This window comes from Blennius ocellaris (genome assembly GCF_963422515.1).
Source record: "Blennius ocellaris genome assembly, chromosome: 10".
NCBI lineage: Eukaryota > Metazoa > Chordata > Actinopteri > Blenniiformes > Blenniidae > Blennius > Blennius ocellaris.
The window spans coordinates 26,941,935-26,964,889 of NC_137659.1; the positions used below are offsets into that span (position 1 = coordinate 26,941,935).

The window sequence follows — 22,955 nt, forward strand, 5'->3', positions numbered from 1 at the left end:
ATTCATTGCAGCTGTTTGTGGTGTTTTAAATGCAATTATTGGGGGTTCTATTTGGTTTGTGGTGTCGGTAATAATTGTGTTGTGTTGTGTTTTTGTTGCTTAGTTCATGTAGTTTAGTTTATTACCAGTAGTTGTAAGTTGTCAACCAGCAGTGAAGAAGGTTTTGTGTGTAGTGTCGTCCTGGCATAGGCTGCAGGTAGGACTGTCAAAATAAAGTGTTTGCACCTCTCTGGGTGTTAGAATCAGTGGGAAATGTAACCTAATGGCTTTGAGCTATAAAGGTTATGACCACTGGTCTATTGCATGCACCTTATAATGTGGTGCGCCTTATATATGAATGAAGTTGTAAATTATGTCAATCAATGGAGGTGCGCCTTATAATCTGGTGCCTTATAGGGCAGAAAATACGGTACTGCTACCGGGACTTTAATCCAACACTGCTGCAGAGTTTAAACAAGTAATGCTACATAGAGTTTATTCAAGTACTGTCACAGTGAGTTCACTGGAGTACTGCAGTAGTGAGATTACTCCAGTACTGCTGCAGTCATTCATTTCTCATATGAAACATCCAGGTACACCGGTGATCAGTTTATGGTTGAAGGTTCTTTTTGACTGCTTTAATAATACATTTGTCTTTTTGAAACTCTTGGTTCTAGAGATATGTTTTTTTTTATCACTGGTATTAGACCGAGTTCAGGACAAGAATTGTTCTGTGTGCACTTTCATATATTTGTATACCAAATCACCTATCATCCAGGATGGTGATTATTTCTCCGGATTTGAAGGTCAGCTCATTGTCCTCAGCGGCCTCGAAGTCGTAGATGGCCCGGACCTTCCTGCCGTCGGCTTTGTGTGAGGCGAGCAGGCTGGAGGCGTTGGGGTAGAGGCTGGACAGGGAGGTCTGGGGCTGCTGCCGCTGCTCCTTTAGCGACAGCTCGATGGCTGCAACGGCAAACAGCTTTTAAACCTCCATGTTGCACATTAGGAGGTGAAGGACTTTACAGTAGTGACACTATGTGCATGCTGAAAATCTAAGCAACCATATTCTGGAATGAATGGCCAGATTTTCAGTATCTAAGCGTACGTAGTAACTGTGATCATCGTCCACTATTGTTTATCCTTCATAGGAAGGTGAACAAAACACATGTTTCCAGTCTTTATGTGTTAAAATCTGCCCATAGAACATCTTTTTAAGTTTCTACTCAAAAAACCATGCTGACTCCTCCAACTGATGCCCGCTTACCTTTGGCCAGGTCGTCTTCTTCTTTCTTGTTTGTAGAGGCGGACGGATCTTTGGCCACGAGAGCCGGGCTGGCTTTGGCCTGCTCTGCAGCCTGGAAGGAGACAATAGCATCAGATGAGCACATTACTCATTCTTGTCCTATTCATCCGCTCACCTGAAGACTGACCTGGGAGCCCACGGCTGGGAAAGTGACGCCCTGCTCTCTTAGATTCTTGATCATGGCTGAAATGAGACTGAGCTGTGGATCGTTGCGGAAGTCCTCGGCCCACTCCACCATCAGGGCCTTTAGCTTCTCACACACTTTAGGGTGGCCCTGCACACAACAGCACCTCATTTACAGGAAATACCAACACATTCATCAAGTTTTCTTTATTCAGACCAGAGGACAGCCATATTTTGAGTCAATCCTAGTTTTACGACACAAGCAATACCGTATTTTCCGCCCTATAAGGCGCACCGGGTTATAAGGCGCACCTACATTGATTGACATAATTTACAACCTCATTCATATATAAGGCGCACCGCCCTATAAGGCGCATGGAACAGACCAGTGGTCAGCAACATTTATAGCTCAAAGCCATTAAGTTACATTTTCCATTGCTTCTAACACCCAGAGAGGTGCACACACTTTATTTTGATAGTCCTTCCTGCAGCCTATGCCAGTACCACACTACACACAAAACCTTATTCACTACTGGTTGACAACTTACAACTACCGGTAATAATAATAATAATAATAAACTAAACTACGTGAAGTAAGCAACAAAAACACAACACAACACAATTATTACCGACACCACAAACCAAATAGAACCCCCAATAATTGCATTTAAAACACCACAAACAGCTGCAATGAATTATGGGAGTTTCTATCGGCTGCACTGAGGAGCTCAGGTTGAATTCATGTTTTGTGTTGTTTGGGGTTATTGTGGGTCGTTGTTGGGCTTGGTGTTGTGTTGATTGTGTTTATGTGTTTTTGTTCCCCAGTTTAGGGAGTAATTATTTCATCTAGTTTATTTTGGTTGGTTAGAATGTTGGTGTGCAACCATGAGTGATGAAGGTGTTGTGTGGAGTGTCGTCCGCTCTGAAGATCCGGTTGAGAAGTTAGAGTTGTCAAAATAAAAGCTTCTAGTTGTTCAGCTGTCAAATAGCAGCCTGGAGTAGAACAATCGTCCATATATAAGGCGCACCGGGTTATAAGGCGCACTGGCAGCCTTTAAGAAAGTTTGAGGTATTTAGGTGCCTTATAGTGCGGAAAATACGGTAATCGATATTATGTTGCATTACAAAGTTTTGTAAATACAGTTTAAAATGGTAAATATTTTATCATGGTAGATTTCACTTTTTCTCTGTATTTCCACTGCCTTTTGAAGTAGTAGCACTTCTTCATAAATCTTCAGTAGTTCTGTATCTCAGAGCTCCAGAGACACTTTTCTGGATTTTGATTCAATCCTGGTTTTCTAACAAGAGGTGACTTCGGAAACTTTTTTCAGCTGAAGTGAAAGTTTGAATGCAGTGGGAGGATCAACTAGTCAAACTGTCTTTACTTTAAACCTCACACTTTGATAGGCATCTCGGTACGCTACCAGCGATGCAATACATTAGCAATTCATTGAATCCCCTGACAATACAATGCAATACTATTCCATGTTGATTTGATGGCAATTCAATTCTACACAATGCGATTCAACATGATTTTTACACCAGAAATTACGGTACACCAAAAATGTAAATAGAAAATAAGAAACTGCAATTCTGTATGGTACTCGAGGCAGATGATTTATTCTTAATTCCAATCCTCATAAGCAGCAAATTTAGTTTATAATCTTGGAGAACTATGCGTCACTTTATGCATCTTCTTTTTGTCCTCTTAAAAAACAACACACACAACAGGCCTTTTCACAGCGGTGGGATTTGGAACCAGAATCAACATAAGGAACAGGAATCAGTTCCTCACATTTGGAACGAGTTTTATCACACTGTCACAACTTCAACCACTATCAATAAGTAACTTAAAGTAACATTTTCAATAGTGCAATGTCCATATTCCTGTCAGCCAGACAGATACCAAACGAAGATTTCAAATATAAATAATACAAATAATAATAACCTTTCTTAATTATGGTAGGTCTTTCACAAATCATATTTAACTATTATTTGGCAGAAGTTTGCAGGTTCAATTCCCATCTCTGCTGGTGGTCGGAGGGGCAGATGGCGCTACATGGCAGCCTCACTTCCTGCAGTCTGCCTCAGGGCAGCTGTGGCTGCAGACGTACTTCACCACCAGCCAGTATGGACTGAATGAATAATGCAATGTAAAGTGTCTTTGAGTGCCAAGAACAGCACCATATATATATATATTTGTTTGAATTATTATTACTTCTTCAGTTCTTTGGATAGTGTTCAACAATATAAAATAAGCAAAATCTATTTTTATTTCAAAGTGACAATTTTACAAACCGAAAGGGGTTTCGCCTAACCCTATTAACAAATCAAAATACTGCAAGACATCACACTGTGAACTAAGCTTCATATATAAAGTGAAAAACACAATAATTCATTTATACAAGTGAAAATAATAACAATCAATTTCATTTGTACAAGTATACACAATATATTATAAATACACACGTATACACATATAGTATAGCTGTACAAGTATATATACAGTTTATGAAACACCAACAATTACACTTAAATTCCTATTAGTATATATATACTATTATTACTATTATTATAATACCACTATTACTATTTAGTTTTTGTTATTACTATTATTACTATTATTACTATGTTATTAATATCCCTGGTGTTTATTCTAGAGTAATATATATTTCTATGATATTGGTCTTAGAGGATTTTTTAAACGTGTGAATAGAACTGGAACATTTTAAAACTGTATCCAGACCGTTCCATAGCTGAACCCTCCTGACAGAAACATATCTATTTTTAAGACCGGTCCTCACATTTGTTGTTTGAAAACCAGATGAACCTCTGAGGTCTTATGGACTCTCCCTGGATGTGCAGAGGCAGCATGTGATTATGCGCTTTATAAACCTTAACTGCAGTGTTGAGGTCAACAAGGAGGTGTCATTTTAACATTTTTGATTCAATAAAAACAGCATTGGTATGAGCACAATAGCCCGCATAATTAATTCTTCTAATAGCTTTCTTTTGAAGAAGGAACATTTGGATTGATTGGTTTGATTTATAATTATTACCCCATATTTCTGAACAATAACTGAAATATGGAAATATGAAAGAATGATATAGCATTTAAAGATTTTTTTTTTTTATATAACGTACCAATAATTTTCACAATCTTTGTCTTAGGTATATTTATATGCAATTTTCTGTTTAGTTTGTCATATATAATGATGATGATGTTTCTTTTTCCAAAGATTATATATTCAGTTTTATTTAAATTTATTGATAGTACAGAACAGTACAGACTTGTGTCATCAGCAAATGGAATACAGTTTAGTTTTTTCAAGATCTTACAGCCATCATTAATATACATTATAAACTATTTCGGACCCAATATTGAGCCGTGGGGAACTCCATGTGTAATGCTCTTTTTATCGGAATCTACGTTGTTCATATGCCCATACTGTAGGGATGAGCGAGTACATCACTTTCTGTATCTGCATCTGTTCAACCATCTAAATGATCTGTATCTGTACCTGGAGTGGGCGGGGCATAAACCAGAAGTGGGCGTGGTTCAATTGAAACTGGGTGGGGCTTAAATCAGTAGATTATTTTAAGTCTGAAATTGATATGGGTTGATCAGAAGTTGCTTTATTTATTGTTTATTTGAAAACTATTTACAGAACAGCCTCAGAATTGAGATTTCATGTTTTATATGCAAAAAAACCCAAAACATATACGATATAAAGTACATAAAGCTTAATTTGGGACATTTATAATACATACATTTTTTATGAACAGCCATATACAATAAACATTAAAATATGCTACTTCGTGTGCTTGTGTGTAAGTGGTCTGTTTATTTTGTAATGATGTGTGAACCTGGTGATTGATGTGAACATCCAGTGGTGGCAAACAGGAAATAATATGTCAGACTTGTTCACTGTATTCTTCTCAAAAGCACCGCGTTCAGAACCAGCAGTTTTCCAACTGACTTTACATTACCAGCCAAACTAAGAGCAAGCACACTGTATTAAAAAAAACTAAAACGTGACCGGAGTGAAGGCAGTGAGCGATGCGACACGAGCCGTTTTCAGCTGTCTTGACAAATGCACCGTGTACGTTACGAAACAAGTTCACCAAGTAACTTTAAATATCATACAAACCGAAATAGAGGCGAGTTGAAGAAAACCTAAGCAGCAACAGTCACTCTGTGTGTTCAAGCTGCCTGCAGAAATGTGTGTGTGGAGGGCGAGCGCTGTGTGCCACTGGCCAATCACAGAGCGGGAAGACAATCAGTTACCAAATGAGGATTTTCCTGCACAAGCACGGATATTGAGGAGTTTTACTTGTATTATGCTCGTACTCGTCAAAAATGCATTATCCATACCGGATACTAGTCTGAAGCGAGTATCCGGCTCATCCCTAGTTCTTAGTTTTATGTATATTCTATATAAATATACTTTCTTTATACATAATTTCAATATTCCTTTCGTGATCCAAGGTTTTGCTTGTCTATTATCTTTGATAGAGTTTTCTAATTATATAGTGCTTATCATACAATTTAGACAGAGGATTAAGGAAGATTTCAAAGGCCTCATCTGGGTCAGTGGAGGCATGAACCTCACCCCAGTTCTGTCAGCTGTGAATGCTGCCATGGTGTCCGGTGTCTAATAAACTTATAGTGGACTGCATGTTTTTTTCTTGTCAAAGAAATTGTGAAAAATGCTGAATGCAGGTAAATGATCACTTATATCATTTAGCAGTAATCCAGCTGTTATTTGATTCTCCAGCTGGTTGGTGAAAATGTTATCTATTAAAGTGGCAGTCTTTTGTGGTTGTTTTAGTAATGACAGGGAAGAAATGATTACTGTGCATTCCAGTTATAAAATCTATTGTTTTTGTATTGTTCAGGGGGTTCAGAAGACTAATATTAACATAACCAAACACAATATGGATGTTTTTTTTAACTTTAACTTTTTTTTTTAAACTTAATAAATAATCAATATTTTGATTAAATGTGTCCAAACACGATCCAGACGTTCGATAACCACAACTTACATTTATCTTTTAGATTTTTTTTTTACTTCAATTTCCACAGTTATACATTGCAAAACTCCATCAATAGTAGTAGATTTGCTATTAATCTTCCAGTAGTTTAGATCTCTATTCACAAACCATGCTACCCCCCCCCCCCCCCCCCCTTTCCCAACTCTGTTTGTAGTAAATAATTCATATCCTTCCAATCTGATTCCACAACAGTTTGTCTCATCTAACCAGGTCTCTGAAACTGCAATAACACTACATTTTTTTTGAACTGGCCTAGATATTCTCTAATGTTTGATCACCTGTGTAGTACTCACAATTACTGATTATAATATTATAGAGGTTACTATCCGGGTTTACTTTCTGGTCACTATACTTCTACCAAACTCATTATCATCAACCTTAGTAAGGATATTATTTAATTGATTTTCATTAGCCATTATGTTTGTGTTTTTTTAATTTATTGTCTCCTTTCTCCGTCACACACACGCACACACACGCACACACACGCGCACACACACGCACACACACGCACACACACACGTCTCAGTCCCACTGCCCAGGTCCACAGAAGAAAACTCTATTTTTGCAACTAGGCAACTACATGTCCTCAGTGTTGAGCATATGTCCATATGATCCAAAGTAGGAAATGAAAAATGAAAAATGTAACAAAAAAGCCAGAGCATTCCAGAATTAAAAATAAAGAAATAAGCTTGTGATAAATCCAACTTAATCTGCCACACTTCAAATGGAATGATCAACATTATCTGAACTGATCAAGGTCTCCAAGTTCTCTGACCAGCATCACCTTTGCGCTTTCCGATGTAGATCCATTCAGTTGTCTGAAAACCTGGCAGTTTCTTGCCCATGTAGCTCGAATCTTGTTTTTCTTCAGGATGTGCGCTTCCCTTGATATGTCCGAGGTTTTCTTGGTCAGATGCTCGTTGATGTGCACCGCAGATCCTTTCAGCTTTCCTCCTTGTCACATTACCTTTTGTGTCTCTGATTTACAAAGCGCACAATGACTGCAGGCTTCGTTTTGTCCTTCCTTGGCAGCGTGTGACACGCTGAGCTGTTGCTTGCTTCGACGCGTATGTCCTTGTCTCTCAAAAAGTGCAGGACTTGATCTTCCAGAGTTTGTAGATCTTCACTCTCTGCGCCGTCTCTAAACTTTGGAAAACAGATCTGTCTGAAAATGCCACTCTCAATGCTAACACCTAACTTGGTGGTTTATTTCATGTGGCTTTTTTTCCCAGTTTTTCTTTCAGGAAGATGAGTTAGTCCACATGTTGAGGATGATGCAGACTGTCTCTGCCGTCACAATCATACAGTGATAGTCAATATCACCTGCTGTGATGAACGCTCGCTCAGAGAAACAATTGTTGCCAATGTACAGTTTAGCAGCATGGCCTTCATTACTAACCGCCTTCGTCTTGTCAAGTTTACCATCTTTCGTGTAAAAGCCAAAGTACTTCTCAACGCCTGATTTTAAGTTTTGCGGTGCGTCAAAGATCTAATCTACCTTCTTACTGCTGCTTTCATGGACCTCCGTCCTGTGGGACTGACTTGCGGGAGAAATGAGCGTCCCAGCTGATGGTGCATTAATGTGCCTCGGGAACCCAAGATAGAATTAAATACAGTATGAAAAATATACAACGTGCAAAAAAAATTTTTCAACAAAAAAAACCGATGCAACCCTGGATTCTACCGACCCAGGCACGTCATGACCGATGTATCTCCATTTCACCTGGAAATTGCACTGATGCACACTGAATGAATCGATACACTCGCATTCTGCACGTTTGTATCTAGATACCAATTCATATCGATTAATCTACACATGCTTTAAAATATACCTTTACTTCATATGACTCTTTGATGGAGCCACTACAAAGGCGCTGTCAAACTCTGGTTAACATGAATGATGAACAGAATAAGATAAAATAATACGTCTAAAGACAAACCTTGTTTAAGACGTTACTGACTTCACTCGCGAACTCTCTGGAGCAAACCTCCAGATGGAAAATCTTTCCACAGTTTGAGACGCAGGCTCCCAACAGCTGTTGGCACAGAGAGAAAGTTAGAGATGGTTAACATTCTGCGGACACAGGGAAACATCACAGCCAACACTGTCCACATCATCAATATGTTGATTTGAAAAACTACTCAAATATTAAGACCTGACATCCCTGTTTCAGGATGAGAAAAGCTGCATTCAGCAGTCACGGCTCCTTGTCTCTTCTGCACTTGTATCTACAGTTGTCTTGTCCTTTCATTTGCTTTTCTTCACTGAGTCTGTCTATAAGCTTTTTAATTGTAGAATCTGCATGACTAAACTAAATTGAGTTTAGCTAAAGCTTCAACATAGTTTAAAGAAATTGTCAAGTGTTGGAGTTCTAATTTTAATTCAGTGAATTAAAAGCAAACCGGAAGTAAGGGATGCCGTCAAGCTGAAGAAGGAGTCCTACTGGGCACTGTTAGCTCATAGGACTCCCGAGGCAATCGACAGGTACCGGCAGGCCAAGCGAGCCGCAGCCCGGGCTGTGGTGGAGGCAAAAACTCGGGTCTGGGAGGAGTTTGGAGAGGCCATGGAGGAGGACCATCGGTCGGCCTCGAGGAGATTCTGGCAAACCGTCCGGCGCCTTAGGCGGGGGAAGCAGTTCTCCACCAACACTGTTTACAGTGGAAGTGGGGAGCTGTTGACCTCAACTGGGGACATTGTTGGGCGGTGGAAGGAATACTTCGAGGACCTCCTCAATCCCACCACCACGTCTTCCATTGAGGAAGCAGAGGCTGGGTTCTCAGAGGTGGACTCGTCCATTTCCCAAGCTGAAGTCACCGAGGTTGTTGTGAAGCTCCTCGGTGGCAAGGCGCCGGGAGTGGATGAGATTCGCCCAGAGTTCCTTAAGTCTCTGGATGTGCAGGGACTGTCGTGGCTGACTCGTCTCTGCAACATCGCGTGGCGGGCGGGGACAGTACCTCTGGACTGGCAGACCGGGGTGGTGGTCCCTCTCTTTAAGAAGGGGGATCGGAGGGTGTGTTCCAACTACAGAGGGATCACACTCCTCAGCCTCCCCGGGAAAGTCTACTCCAGGGTACTGGAGAGGAGGGTCCGGCCGTTAGTCGAACCTCGGATCCAAGAGGAACAATGCGGTTTTCGCCCTGGTCGTGGAACACTGGACCAGCTCTATACCCTCCACCAGGTTCTCCTGATGGTGGAACACTGGACCAGCTCTATATCCTCCACCAGGTTCTCCTGATGGTGGAACACTGGACCAGCTCTATATCCTCCACCAGGTTCTCCTGATGGTGGAACACTGGACCAGCTCTATACCCTCCACCAGGTGCTCCTGATGGTGGAACACTGGACCAGCTCTATACCCTCCACCAGGTGCTTGGGGGTTCGTGGGAGTTCGCCCAACCAGTCCACATGTGTTTTGTGGATCTGGAGAAGGTGTTTGCCCGCGTCCCTCGGGACGTCCTGTGGGGGGTGGTCCGGGAGTATGGAGTCCGGGGTCCCTTGTTGAGGGCTGTTCGGTCTTTGTATTCCCGGAGTAAGAGTTTGGTTCGCATTGCCGGCAGTAAGTCGGACCTGTTCCCAGTGCACGTTGGCCTCTGGCAGGGGTGTCCTTTATCACCGGTTCTGTTCATTACTTATATGGACAGAATTTCTAGGCACAGCCGGGGGCCGGAGGGGGTCCAGTTTGGGGACCACAGGATCTCATCTCTGCTATTTGCGGATGATGTGGTTCTGTTGGCCCCATCAAGCCTGGATCTCCAGCGTGCACTGACACGGTTCGCAGCCGAGTGTGAAGCAGCTGGGATGAGGATCAGCACCTCTAAATCCGAGGCCATGGTTCTCGACCGGAAAAAGGTGTCTTGCCCCCTCCAGGTCGGTGGAGTGCCCTTGTCCCAAGTGGAGGAGTTCAAGTATCTTGGGGTCTTGTTCACGAGTGGGGGAAAGATGGAGCATGAGATCGACAGGCGGATCGGTGCAGCGTCTGCAGTTATGCGGACGTTGTATCGGTCCGTCGTGGTGAAGAAGGAGCTGAGCCAAAAAGCGAAGCTCTCGATTTACCGCCCGATCTACGTTCCTACCCTCACCTATGGTCATGAACTATGGGTCATGACCGAAAGAACCAGATCCCGGATACAAGCGGCTGAAATGAGCTTCCTCCGTAGGGTGGCTGGGCGTACCCTTAGAGATAGGGGGAGGAGCTCAGTCACCCTTAGAGATAGGGTGAGGAGCTCAGTCACCGGGGAGGAGCTCAGAGTAGACCCGCTGCTCCTCCACATCGAGAGGAGCCAGCTGAGGTGGCTCGGGCATCTATTTCGAATGCCCCCCGGACGCCTCCCGAGGGAGGTGTTTCGGGCATGTCCCTCCGGTAGGAGGCCTCGGGGCAGACCCAGGACACGCTGGAGGGACTATGTCTCTCTATGGCCTGGGAACACCTTGGGGTGCCACCGGAGGAGCTGGAGGAAGTGTCTGGGGTGAGAGAAGTCTGGGCAACTCTGCTCAGACTGCTGCCTCCGCGACCCGGCCCCGGATAAGCGGTAGTCAATGGATGGATGAATTAAAAGCACGGACTTCCGATAACCCCACTATAGCGAATGGGCTTGCTGCTCTTGAGATAACTCTGTTGAATCCTTAAATTGATGCAACAAAACGCTCTGAAGTACAGAAACAGTTCGGTATTGAGCCACGATGCCTGGACCTGGAAAAGTGAATAAGGATAAAACAAAGAAGCTAACAGGCAGTGCACGCAGCCCCGAGGGCAGCGGAAACATGGAGGACAGACTACAGCGTGCCATACGAGAGGAGTTTTCAAGTAGTCAAATCAAACTGGCAAACATGCAAACTGAACACTGTGACAAGCTGGAAGGTGTTGTGGCCAAGTTTTCAAACAAAACACATGAGGTTGTGCCAGCCATGAACTAAATGCAGAAAAAAGGCTATCTGACTGTGTTGAAAGAGGGCATCAGATAAAGAAACACATTTCAGATATAAAAGATGGGGGTCACCATAAAAAGCCTGGAGAAGAAGAATAAAAGTGTTGCGATCTCACCAGACCACAGAGAATTGCTTCATTTCTAATGAAAAACAATCTCCATTTGTCCCTGAGCATCTCATGGCAGGAGCTATTATATGGTATAATAAATACCATACAAACAACAGCTGGTATCAGAAGAGAGGCGTTTAAGGCGTGTCTAAGGGGAATCATAACTGCATATACCTTATCAAAATCAAAAGAAAAATGAAAACCAAGACAATATATTGAGGAGAAAATAAAGAAGCTAGAGGATCAAGTGCTCAACAATAGAAACCTGTTAATAGAGAAAGAATTGTTACTACTAAAAGCACAATACAGGTACTTCTAAAAAAAATTGCATATTGTGATAAAGTTCATTATTTTCCATAATGTAATGATAAAAATTTGACTTTCATATATTTTAGATTTATTACACACAACTGAAGTAGTTCAAGCCTTTTATTGATTTAATATAGATGATTTTGGCAAAAAAGTAAAGAAAAACCAAAAATCCCCATCTCAAAAAATTAGCATATCACGAAAAGGTACTCTAAATGAGATATTAACCTAATCATCTGGAGCACCACACCCACCCTTGAATCAACGAATTAACTCTAAACACCTGCAAAAGATTCCTGAGGCTTTTAAAACCTCCCAGCTGTTTCATTACTCAAAACCACAATCATGGGTAAGACTGCCGACCTGACTGCTGTCCAGAAGACCATCATTGACTCCCTCAAGCAAGAGGGGAAGACACAAAAAGACATTTCTGAGCGAATAGGCTGTTCCCAGAGTGCTGTATCAAGGCACCTCAGTGGGAAGTCTGTGGGAAGAGAAAAGTGTGGCAGAAAACGCTGCACAACCAGTAGAGGTGACCGGACCCTGAGGAAGATTGTGGAGAAGGACCGATTCCAGACCTTGGGGGACCTGCGGAAGCAGTGGACTGAGTCTGGAGTGGAAACATCCAGAGCCACCGTGCACAGGCGTGTGCAGGAAATGGGCTACAGGTGCCGCATTCCCCAGGTCAAGACACTTTTGAACAAGAAACAGCGGCAGAAGCGCCTGACCTGGGCTACAGAGAAGCAGCACTGGACTGTTGCTCAGTGGGCCAAAGTACTTTTTTCGGATGAAAGCAAATTTTGCATGTCATTGGGAAATAAAGGTTCCAGAGTCTGGAGGAAGACTGGGGAGAAGGACATGCCAAAATGCCTGAAGTCCAGTGTGAAGTTCCCACAGTCAGTGATGGTCTGGGGCGCCATGTCAGCTGCTGGTGTTGGTCCACTTTGTTTTATCAAGGGAGGGTCAATGCAGCTAGCTATCAGGAGATTCTGGAGCACTTCATGCTTCCATCTGCTGAAAAGCTTTATGGAGATGAAGATTTCCTTTTTCAGCATGACCTGGCACCTGCTCACAGTGCCAAAACCACTGGCCAATGGTTTACTGACCATGGTATTACTGTGCTGGATTGGCCCGCCAACTCTCCTGACCTGAACCCCATTGAGAATATGTGGGATATTGTGAAGAGGAAGTTGAGAGACACCAGACCCAACACTGTGGAGGAGCTTCAGGCCGCTATCAAACCATCCTGGGCCTCCAGAACACCTGAGCAGTGCCACCGGCTGATTGGCTCCATGCCACGCCGCAGTGAAGCCGTCATTTCTGCAAAAGGATTCCCCACCAAGTATTGAATGCACAACTGAACATAATTATTTGAAGGTTGACTTTTTTTTGTATTAAAAACACTTTTCTTTTATTGGTCAGATGAAATATGCTAATTTTTTGAGATGGGGATTTTTGGTTTTTCTTTACTTTTTTGCCAAAATCATCTATATTAAATCAATAAAAGGCTTGAACTACTTCAGTTGTGTGTAATGAATCTAAAATATATGAAAGTCAAATTTTTATCATTACATTATGGACAATAATGAACTTTATCACAATATGCTAATTTTTTGAGAAGTACCTGTATAATGAAGAATTGGCAGATAGAGTGTAGCTTCAAACATTTTGAGATTAAATCAATCTTTTTATGAACAAAGAAAAAAACCTGGAAAAATCTTAGCATGGCAAATGGCAACTGGAAGTGCAAAACAATATAACAAATTATAAACAGTGTGTGTGTGTCTATATATATATATATATATATATATATATATATATATATAGACACACACACACACACACACACACACACACACACACACACACACACACACACACACACACACACACACACACACACAGACAGACACAGAGAAAGAGGACATTTTTGAATAGGTCTGGAGACCATTTGTGAACTTAAGCCATGTTTCTACCGCACAAAAAGTACAAGGATGGGAGGAAGTTTAACGGAACAGGAAGGCAAAGCGTAGCCAGAGCCAGATCTGATGCACGTTTCCTCTGCAGAAAAGTAAAAATACAAAACAAAACAAAACGACCAGTGCAGAGTTGAATATGTTAACAACAGAGGATTCATATAGCGTACATATCAAAATATTGAGGGCGTGGAGTAAATCACTGAACAATCAGCTCCTCCAAATCAGACCCCATTCAGTTGTCCCAAGTACCACAACGGAAGGGTGACGGAAAAGCGTCAACCTTTGGAGGGGTTATTTCAACAAAATGTTCATGTAGTGTTTAGATTGTTCCAGTGTTCATTATTTGTTAAAAATGTAAAAAAAAAATAAAAAAAAACGTTGGAAAAACAGCCCCACATCGTTATTATGAAGGCAAATTCTACTCAGCCACGGACATGACAAAGTGTCAAGTTCAAAGTGAATATCGTGAATCACGTTGTTTTTTTGCAATGTTTTTAAAGCTGCTTCATAAAGAAGCATCTTTCTGCTCTCCAGTGTGTGTGCATGTACGTGTGTTTGTACGAATGTGCTTACAGTCAGTGCCTGCATGGCTACGTGAGGATCTTTGTGGTTCACTCTTCTCATGATGGAACGGAGACATTCTTTGGGCCTGGAACAAGAGGACAGTCAGATTTGTAGAGAAATATAGTACAAAACTTGAGAACTCTTTAAAACAGCTCTCTTTTGTCTCCATGCGAGACTTAGCGTGAACTCACCCAGTGCGTGACTGTCCTATCTTATCACAAATGTCCAGAATGAGACCCCAGTCCTCAGCTGTGTTCATCTCACTGGTGGCTTTCTCTGAAATAGAATAGAATGACCATATTAATCCCAGACGGAAACACTTGTAGTCTAGCACCACATAGAAAAGAACATAGGATAATTTGCATGAAAGTTAAAATATCTGTTGGGATCTCACAAGACCACAGAAAGTTTGTTCATTTCTAGGGAAAGACCATTTTTATTTGTCATGATACACAGTCATGACATGAATTCTGACCCAGAAATGTGATTGACCATCACACCCAGTGGGGGGGGGGGACCTTTTGTCACAGCAGATCCTCCCCCACTTTCTGCTGAAAAGACACTTCCCCCATGCACTCAGCCAGTTACTGATTGGTGGAAGCTCTCAGGATTCGACACCTTCGAATCCCCAACCTTCACCAAAAGCCTTTGGAAGAGACTCCTCAAGATAGTCTTCCCGAGTCTTCCCCGGTGAACACCAGGGAGGAGCTGGGTACAAGCAGTTCCTCTCACAAAAGGCTTTTTTGCTCCTGTTCTTCAATGGAGGCAACTCACCCAGCATTAGCATACAGCTAACACCAGAGGCCTGCAACCAGGGACCTTCACTCCTCAACTCCTCTGCTGACCCGACCACGAGGGTCAGACCTTCACAGGACCCAGAGACCAGCACCCAGAGTCTGATCTCCCATCAACCAAGGAAAACCAACCAGTTCCTCCAGGACGGACCAGGGAAACAACACCTCGCAGAACTTCTTTGTGTTTTCCTCAACCAGCAGGAAAACCATCACAGACCTGAGCGACCAGCTCCTCAGTCTGGACAAAAGGAACAACCAGGAGCTGTAAAGAAGGACTCCTGAAACATCAACTTCATCTTCTTCTCCTCAGCCTGCAGAACCAGCAACCACAGTTAGCAGGAGGTGCTAACTACAGGAGAAGACACCAGCTTCCCTCCAGCAGGACAACAACTGAACTCCTTCAAGGAAGTGGGAACAACAACTGGGCTTTACCTGAGATTAGTTAAACCTGATGCTATGATAGAACTGTTTAACTTTATGAAGATGTGTTGATTCTGTTACAGTGATTGAGTTCTATAGATAATTATATTAGGAGCAGATATCAACCTGTAAATCACTGTTAGCTCTGCCACAGACACAGGGTCTGCATGCTAATCTTTGCTTTACTAACTAGTTAACTCACAATCCTACACATATCACATCAAAGACAACATCACACAGTAACTGAACACCATCTGACGACTCCTGACATTTTACAAAACAAGTCTCATTCACATCAACTCATTCTAGAAATGGTCCTTTAGCAGAGACACACAGGAAGCAGATGCTAAAGACTAGCTTCCATGTTCCATTGTTCTCCAGCACATGGTCGAGACTCAGGACAGACTTCCTGCTCTCTGATAACCTCCATCTGAATGGAGTTTCTTGTGATCCGCCATCTTGTTTTGTAGTTCCATCACACATCTCACACACACACTCTCTCACTCTCTCTCTCTCCATACACACACCTACACACACCAAGCTGTATATAGGTAGTTAGAATCTGTGTTTATTTGTTTTCATTGTTAATAAATATAATGTTTGGACTCATACTTGCTGTGTTATTAATGAGCACAAAGGTGAATGAAATGTCGACCTCTTCTGTGTCAAGAACTCCAAAATCCTTCAAGCTTTACTGTTAATTCTGGTAATTGTAATTAATTTAACTATTAATTCAAATTCCTGATGAACAGTTTAGTATATCTTATGAGACTGATAGAACTGAATTGGCTATAATTTCCTGTTAAGACAGGTGGAGCTCCGAGGTTCTGATACAGATCAGATTAAATTTCAATCACATAATTAATAACCAACTTGGCTCCCAAAAGCACTTCCCGCTATCATCTCGCCTCGGCCTGGGATAAGTGCAGCTGGGGTGCAGATGGCGCACTTGCTCGGGCATGGTGCAGTCTGGGGGGCTAAGATGGGGCTAAGATGGGGTTGGACTGGTGAAGGATGGGATCTCTGTGGCCTCGTGGGTGCTCAGCCAGTGACCTGGGGGGGCAGGACGTATTCCCCCCCAGTAGACAACAGAAATTGTGTGTGTGTGTGTGTGTGTCTTAACTTTCATATGGTGGGGGATGGACAACCATGGAACAGGTGAGATTTGGGCAAATGTTTAAATCATTAAACGCTGATTTGTAATGATACTTTAGACTTTTATCGGAGTGTAAAAATAAACTAAGATATTTGAACTGCTCCTAGAGAACAGTGATGAATGAAGCGAGACGAATTAAAATGAGGCTTGAGCACAGTTCTGACATTTCACACTGTTCGACAGTAGTTGAAGACTTTTTTAAAGAAGAGTATGAGAGAGTGTTGGCGGGAGCGTTGGTGGTCAAACCGAACAGATTAGGGGGAATATTGACGACCGACCGAGCCACTATGGCACAGATTCAGACAATCTGAAGACGAGATGCCAACAATGATTGTCAAGGCAACGGGCTTGAGTCCATATCAGTTACCGTGGGAGACGACAGAATTAAGACTGTAGAACTGATGTGAGAATACATGTTCCACTCACCAAGTCCTGACTCCAGAGAGTCCACACAGTCAGAAGGTCCCAGTTAAAAATACATTTAAAAAAGATCCCAGTGCAAATCCTGGCAGAAGACTTTCTGTGTGAAGTTTTCATGTTCTCTTCATGTGCGTAGTTTTCCTCCGGTACTCCGGTTTACTCTGACAGTCCGAAAAACCTGCACCGTGACTCCGTGAGCGACAGCCCCGGCCTCCATCAGCTCCCCAGACGGCTGCTCTGTGTGGCTCCTGAAGACTGTCCATTTGGTGAAGAAATGTCCCATTGGAGAACTAATAATAAATTAAATCTGCCGGCAATCTGTCCCGTGTAGTGAATGACTGCTCCGACGAGCCAACAGCGTAGATATTTCACTATATGCACAGCCCCTCATCTACAACATAGTCTACACCAGGGCTATTCAATTAAAAAAAAATCACTCGGGCCGGATTTTCAGACTAAGGATATGTGCTGTGCCGGACATTTTTAGCAGACAGTGAGCAAAGTTAACCATTTAAAATAAACCCAAAAAGAAAAGATAACGGACATACTGTCTATTAATGTATTGCCACATCTAAAAGGACAGAAACACAACAGAAGAGCCGTGCTTAAACTAAACCTGTGCTGAAATACTGTTTCTTTAAATTTTAGATTTCAAACGCATAAACACAAAACACATTTTGATACAATACAATACAAGCTCATGTTAAGGAGCATGTGAACATAAAAACAAAGTGCAGATTAGAAACAATATCTTTGGTTTTGGCCGCATCTGAAAGTGCATAAAAGTAACTTGCTTAACAGCAACTTTTCAGAACTTGAGATATTTTTGCAGCAGTGAAGGAGTTTTTGGCAAAGCTCATCACATCCGTGGGCAGAACAAGCCTATCGAGCCGCCTGGTGAAGTTCTCTTTCAACCGTGCTATGAAACGGAAAGCAGCCATCTGTTCTGAAAGACCAATGACAGTTGTATGCCTACCTTGCAATCCCACATTTAAGCCCCGTCTCCACCGCACACAAGTGCCGGGGCGGAGCGGAGCACTAACCCCGACCGAAATTTTGGGTCGTGTCTCCACTGCAGAGAGGAGCATGAAAAGTGGGCGGGGCTTATGAGCCTCCGTGTTCCGGCAGCACAGCGCCGGAACACGGAGGCGCCGAGCGCCGAGCGCCAAGCTCCTTTTCATGGCTTCCGCGGTCCGTCCCCGCGATAAAGCGCCACTGACCGCGGCTGAACAGAACGCTGACCGCCTCTGGAAAGCGGAGCTGCCGGAGCGCGGTCAGCGCCGGAGACGAAAGCTCCAGACTCCGGTGTCCCGGACGCGCATCCACGCCACGGCGAGCGCTATGCTGCAAACAGAAAACTCCAACGCGATGCAAAGTCCCTCCCCCCGGTCTCCCCCTGCCTCAAGTCGCTCTTTCACAACAAACACTAAAGTTGAGCAGCAAAGAAAAGAAAAGGAAAATAAAAACAACCAGAGCACAGCTGACCACACTGACAGCAGAGGATTCATCCAGCCATCACATTAACATATTGAGGGCGTGTAGTAAATCACTGACCAATCAGCAGACAGCAGCTCAACCTCAGACCCGTTCCATGGTCCCCGGCACCCCAAAGGATGGGTAGCTGAAAAGCGGTTGCCTTTGGAGCGGTTTAGAGCGGTTTAGACTGCATTACATGTCGTGAGACGCGAGCCGGAGCGGTTTAAACCCGTCTAGGCTGGTACTTTCTGTGCGGTGGAGACGGGGCTTTTGATCATCAAGATGCCTAAATATGTCACACAGAAAGCAGACATCAGTCATGAAGTTGTCGTCCAATATTTGAGTTAAGCATGCCTCTGCTCTTCTTAACTTGCGGAGGAGGAGGAAAGCTGCTATCTCCTCCCTGGGATCACAGAAACGCTCCAGTGCTTTGCCTTTGGAGAGCCACCTTACGCCCAGGTCCTGGTGCTCCGCACACATCTCCGACAACAGCTGGCAAAATAAGCGATGTTGGAGGCTTGATGTTGAGCGAATAAAGTCTATTATAGCCATCATATTGTCCATTGTTGTTTTAAGATGATCGCTCAGTTGTACACAATACAGTCTGGTGAACACTACAATGCAGGGTTGTCATCTGAGGCGCAACAGCGGACTTGAAGTACCTCTCCGCCCAGCAGGTGACCAGTGTCCCACAGTACATGGCTGCCAGGCTGCTTCCACTGCGCTGTTACCTGCCTGGACCTCCACCACCTGTGCTCCGTCTCCACCCAGACAGTATCTTCCAGCCCTGCTGGAGATGCATCCATCAAGGGTTTTGCCAGAGTTTCCACCAAAGCAGCTCAACAGTGATACGGTCCGTCTGGTCCGGCTCTCATTGCCCTCCTCGCTCCACCGGCCGGGCTGTCGACCACAGCATGTTAGCCCGCCGATCTCAGTCGGCTAACACCACCTCGAGTTGTGACAACACCACACTCAACTTCACTCTGATCAACATTGGCTCGCTGACTACCAAGGGACAACTCATCCAGGACCTCCTCAATGACCGGAAGCTTGACTTTCTCTGCTGAACTGAGACGTGGCAACAGCCCAGCGACTTCTCCCAGCTGAATGAATCCACTTCTCCGGGGTTTGTTTACATCTGCCAACCCCGTGGTGCGGCGGAGGTCTCGTGATAATTCACCTGGAGAAGTGGAAAGTCTTACCAGTGTCTGTGCCTGCCTACAGATCATTTGAATCTTCCATCTGAGTTGTCTGGTCCCACTCCCACCATTATTGCATACAGCGGTCCCTCGTTTATCGCGGGGGTTACAGTCTAAAAATAACCCGCAATAATAATCTGCGAAGTAGTTAACATTTTTTAGTATTAACCCTTGGATGCACAACCTACCAATACCTACACTCTTCCACAAGTGCGGTCAAAAATGACCCCAATTCAAATCAATGCGTTTTTGCAATATACTGGGTTGTTATTCTTCAAAATCTTTAAAACAAAGAGTTGTAGTATATTCATATTCCAGGTATTCCTCATAAAACATGTTTGTGACATGAGGCCATTTGCATTGTTATTTATTTTTTCATTAATTTTAAGAAATTGCAGTTTTTGTATCATGACCCCACTGTTCCACAAGCAGTTCCTATGGAATCTTCTATGAAACTTAATTCTTAGCAACTCTGACAGTCCCACTTACACATCTGATGTTGTCCCACACCTCTGATGCAACTTTGACAAAAAAATAAATAAAAATGCAAATGGCCTCATGTCACAAACATGTTTTTTGAGTAATACCTGGAATATGAATATATTACAACTTTTCATTTTAAAGATGTTGAAGAATAACAACCCGTGGGGTCATTTTTGACCCCACGTGTGCATCTAAGGGTTAAGTATTATATACGTTTTAAGGCTGTAAAACCCCTCACCATACACTTTTCTCAGACAGGAATGAACATGTTCTCACATTTCTCCCTTGTTTAAACACTCCCAAAGGTCAAACCTTGGTAGATTTTAAAACCTAAACATTCCTCTGCCTTTTGGCTGCGACCGCAGGCGCCTTTGTCGCTGCAGAACGTTTTGTCAACATTGTGGAGTTTGTCAGGAACAAAACATCACTTCAGAGTCTCACTGCTATCGATCAGACATTGATGTATATTTGGCAAGTCCAACGCATTGGCGTACATGAGACACGGTGCAGAGATTGATTGACAAGAGCCTAGAGGTGCAGGTTCTCCCTTAGCCAATCCGGACACAGAACACTGTGTGCGTTCATATGCTGTTAAAAAAAAAAAAGCATGCAAAATTGAACCAGGTGATGTTGCAGTGTTCTAAATTAAATTGGTAGTACACAATTTAAGTGTGTCACAGGTTGAGACAGTGACCTCCCATCCATCTTACTGCTCTGACACCTGCTCCCACCTGTGCTCTGGGTCGGAAGAGACCGGGAAACGTTTCAGCGTCCTGAGCTGAGAAGCATCTTGTGCTCTTCAAGAAGGTTTGTATTTTTTCCGAATTGATGTATATTTTATAATAATTTTGGGGATGAGGCCGATCCAGTCCAGTTTTGGTATCGGGTTCCGCTACAAACGTAGCTCATGGATTGGAAATTTCTGATCCAAACTGCGGATATTTCCGATCCATGAAGCCTCATCTGTGATCTAATCCGACATCAGTTGTGTATCAGCCTTAGTGTGAACCCAGTGGCATTCATAACACACTGCAATTTGGTTTACTTAATGTTAGGACTCTGTCTGGCAAGTCCCTTTTAATTAATGATATTATTACTCAGCAAAACATTTGTCATATTTTTAACAGAAACTTGGTTAAATGAAAACAACAGTGCAGCAGCTCTCATTGAATCAGCGAGGTCAAGCGTTGAAGAAAGGAGGTGGAGGAGCTTCTTTGTATAATGATAGTTATCAATGCAAACAGCTGTCGTATGGAAAGATTGACTCTTTTGAACATGTTGCTCTTCAGGTGAACGGTTCCTGTGGGGCAATATTAGTAACCATCTACAGACCATCCAAATACAATGCCAACTTCTTTCATGACTTTAGCAAACTGCTATCTGCTGTATGTATTGATCATGGCTGTTGTTTTAATGGGTGAATCGAATATTAATTGTGGTAATCCAGAAGATAACAGTGCTAAAGAACTTCTGAACATCTCAAAAATGAGGGACTTTTCCAGCATGTGATGAATTCCACACACAAGAGACACATCTTAGACTTGGATATTTCCAAAGGCAGCTTCTATCAAGGACCTTGAAGATAAGTTCAGCTCTAAAGTTATAAGCATCATTGATACCCTGGCGTCGGTCAAAACTAAGAAGCATGGATAGGAGAAAAGCTCCATGGAGAAATAATAGACTGGTTTAGGCCCAAAAAAAGAGTGCAGACAGGCAGAGCTTAGGTGGAGAAAATCTGAGCTCCATGCTCATCATGACATCTAGAAAGAAACGCTTCGCATGTATAATATGTATAACATGTATTAAAAAGGGCCAGACAACCTTTCTTCTGTAAGATTATCACCAAACATGGTAATAATGCGCATACTTTGTTTAGTGTTGTGGACAGACTGATGAATCCCTTTCCTTCAGTTCCTCCTGAACTGTTGTCAGATGCATCTTGTAATACATTTTGCATCCTATTTGACCCAAAAATATTACACAGATCAGCCTGAGAGTCAGTCAGTCCACCTCAGACATCACAACTGCAACACCTGAGCCCCCACACAGAGATGTTCTGTCTAATCTGGCAGATTTTCACCTGTCAGATTGAGCAGCACTAACCTACACTGTTCAACACCTCAAACCCACAACATGCAGGTCCACACTCTGCACACTAAGGTTTTCTACACGTTTTTAACTGTTTAGCTCCAGATGGACTACAGAGATTCAACAGCTCTCTTCAGACGGGTGTTTTTCCAAAAACTGTAAGGACAGCCATTATCAAACCTCTTTTAAAAAAGAGTAATCTGGATGCTCCAGTAATTAGTAATTACAGGCCCATATCAAACCTGCCTTTCTTAAGTAAGATTATTGAAAAGGTAGTTTTTACACAACTTAATGCTTTTATGGCACAAAACAATTTCCTAAATGTTTTCCGATCTAGATTCCGGTCAAATCACAGCACTGAAACAGCTCTGACGTCTACAGTACATGAGCAGTGACACTGCCAGGGTCTCACTTTTAGTGTTACTGGATCTCAGTGCTACTTTGGACACGGTTGACCACAACATACTGCTGGACCCACTGGAACAATGGTTGGGAATTTCTGGCACTAAGTTGGTTTAACTTGCAAAATCACGACTAGTCTGTGTCAATAGCTAATTATGAGTCTGAGCTA

The 22,955-nt window shown here is 43.0% G+C and overlaps 1 protein-coding gene across 1 annotated transcript in view; it reads right to left on the reverse strand.

The window, feature by feature from the left end:
* The window catches only part of stam (signal transducing adaptor molecule (SH3 domain and ITAM motif) 1), a 44,286-nt gene that overhangs the window by 15,604 nt on the left and 5,727 nt on the right, over positions 1-22,955 (reverse strand). Inside the window, exons 2-7 of the mRNA XM_080503463.1 lie at positions 14,540-14,624; positions 14,358-14,433; positions 8,401-8,496; positions 1,410-1,556; positions 1,244-1,334; positions 747-942 (exon numbers count right to left, since the gene is read on the reverse strand). Of these exons, the coding sequence (XP_080359589.1) occupies positions 747-942; positions 1,244-1,334; positions 1,410-1,556; positions 8,401-8,496; positions 14,358-14,433; positions 14,540-14,624 (691 nt within the window). The remainder of the gene's footprint in view (positions 1-746; positions 943-1,243; positions 1,335-1,409; positions 1,557-8,400; positions 8,497-14,357; positions 14,434-14,539; positions 14,625-22,955) is intronic.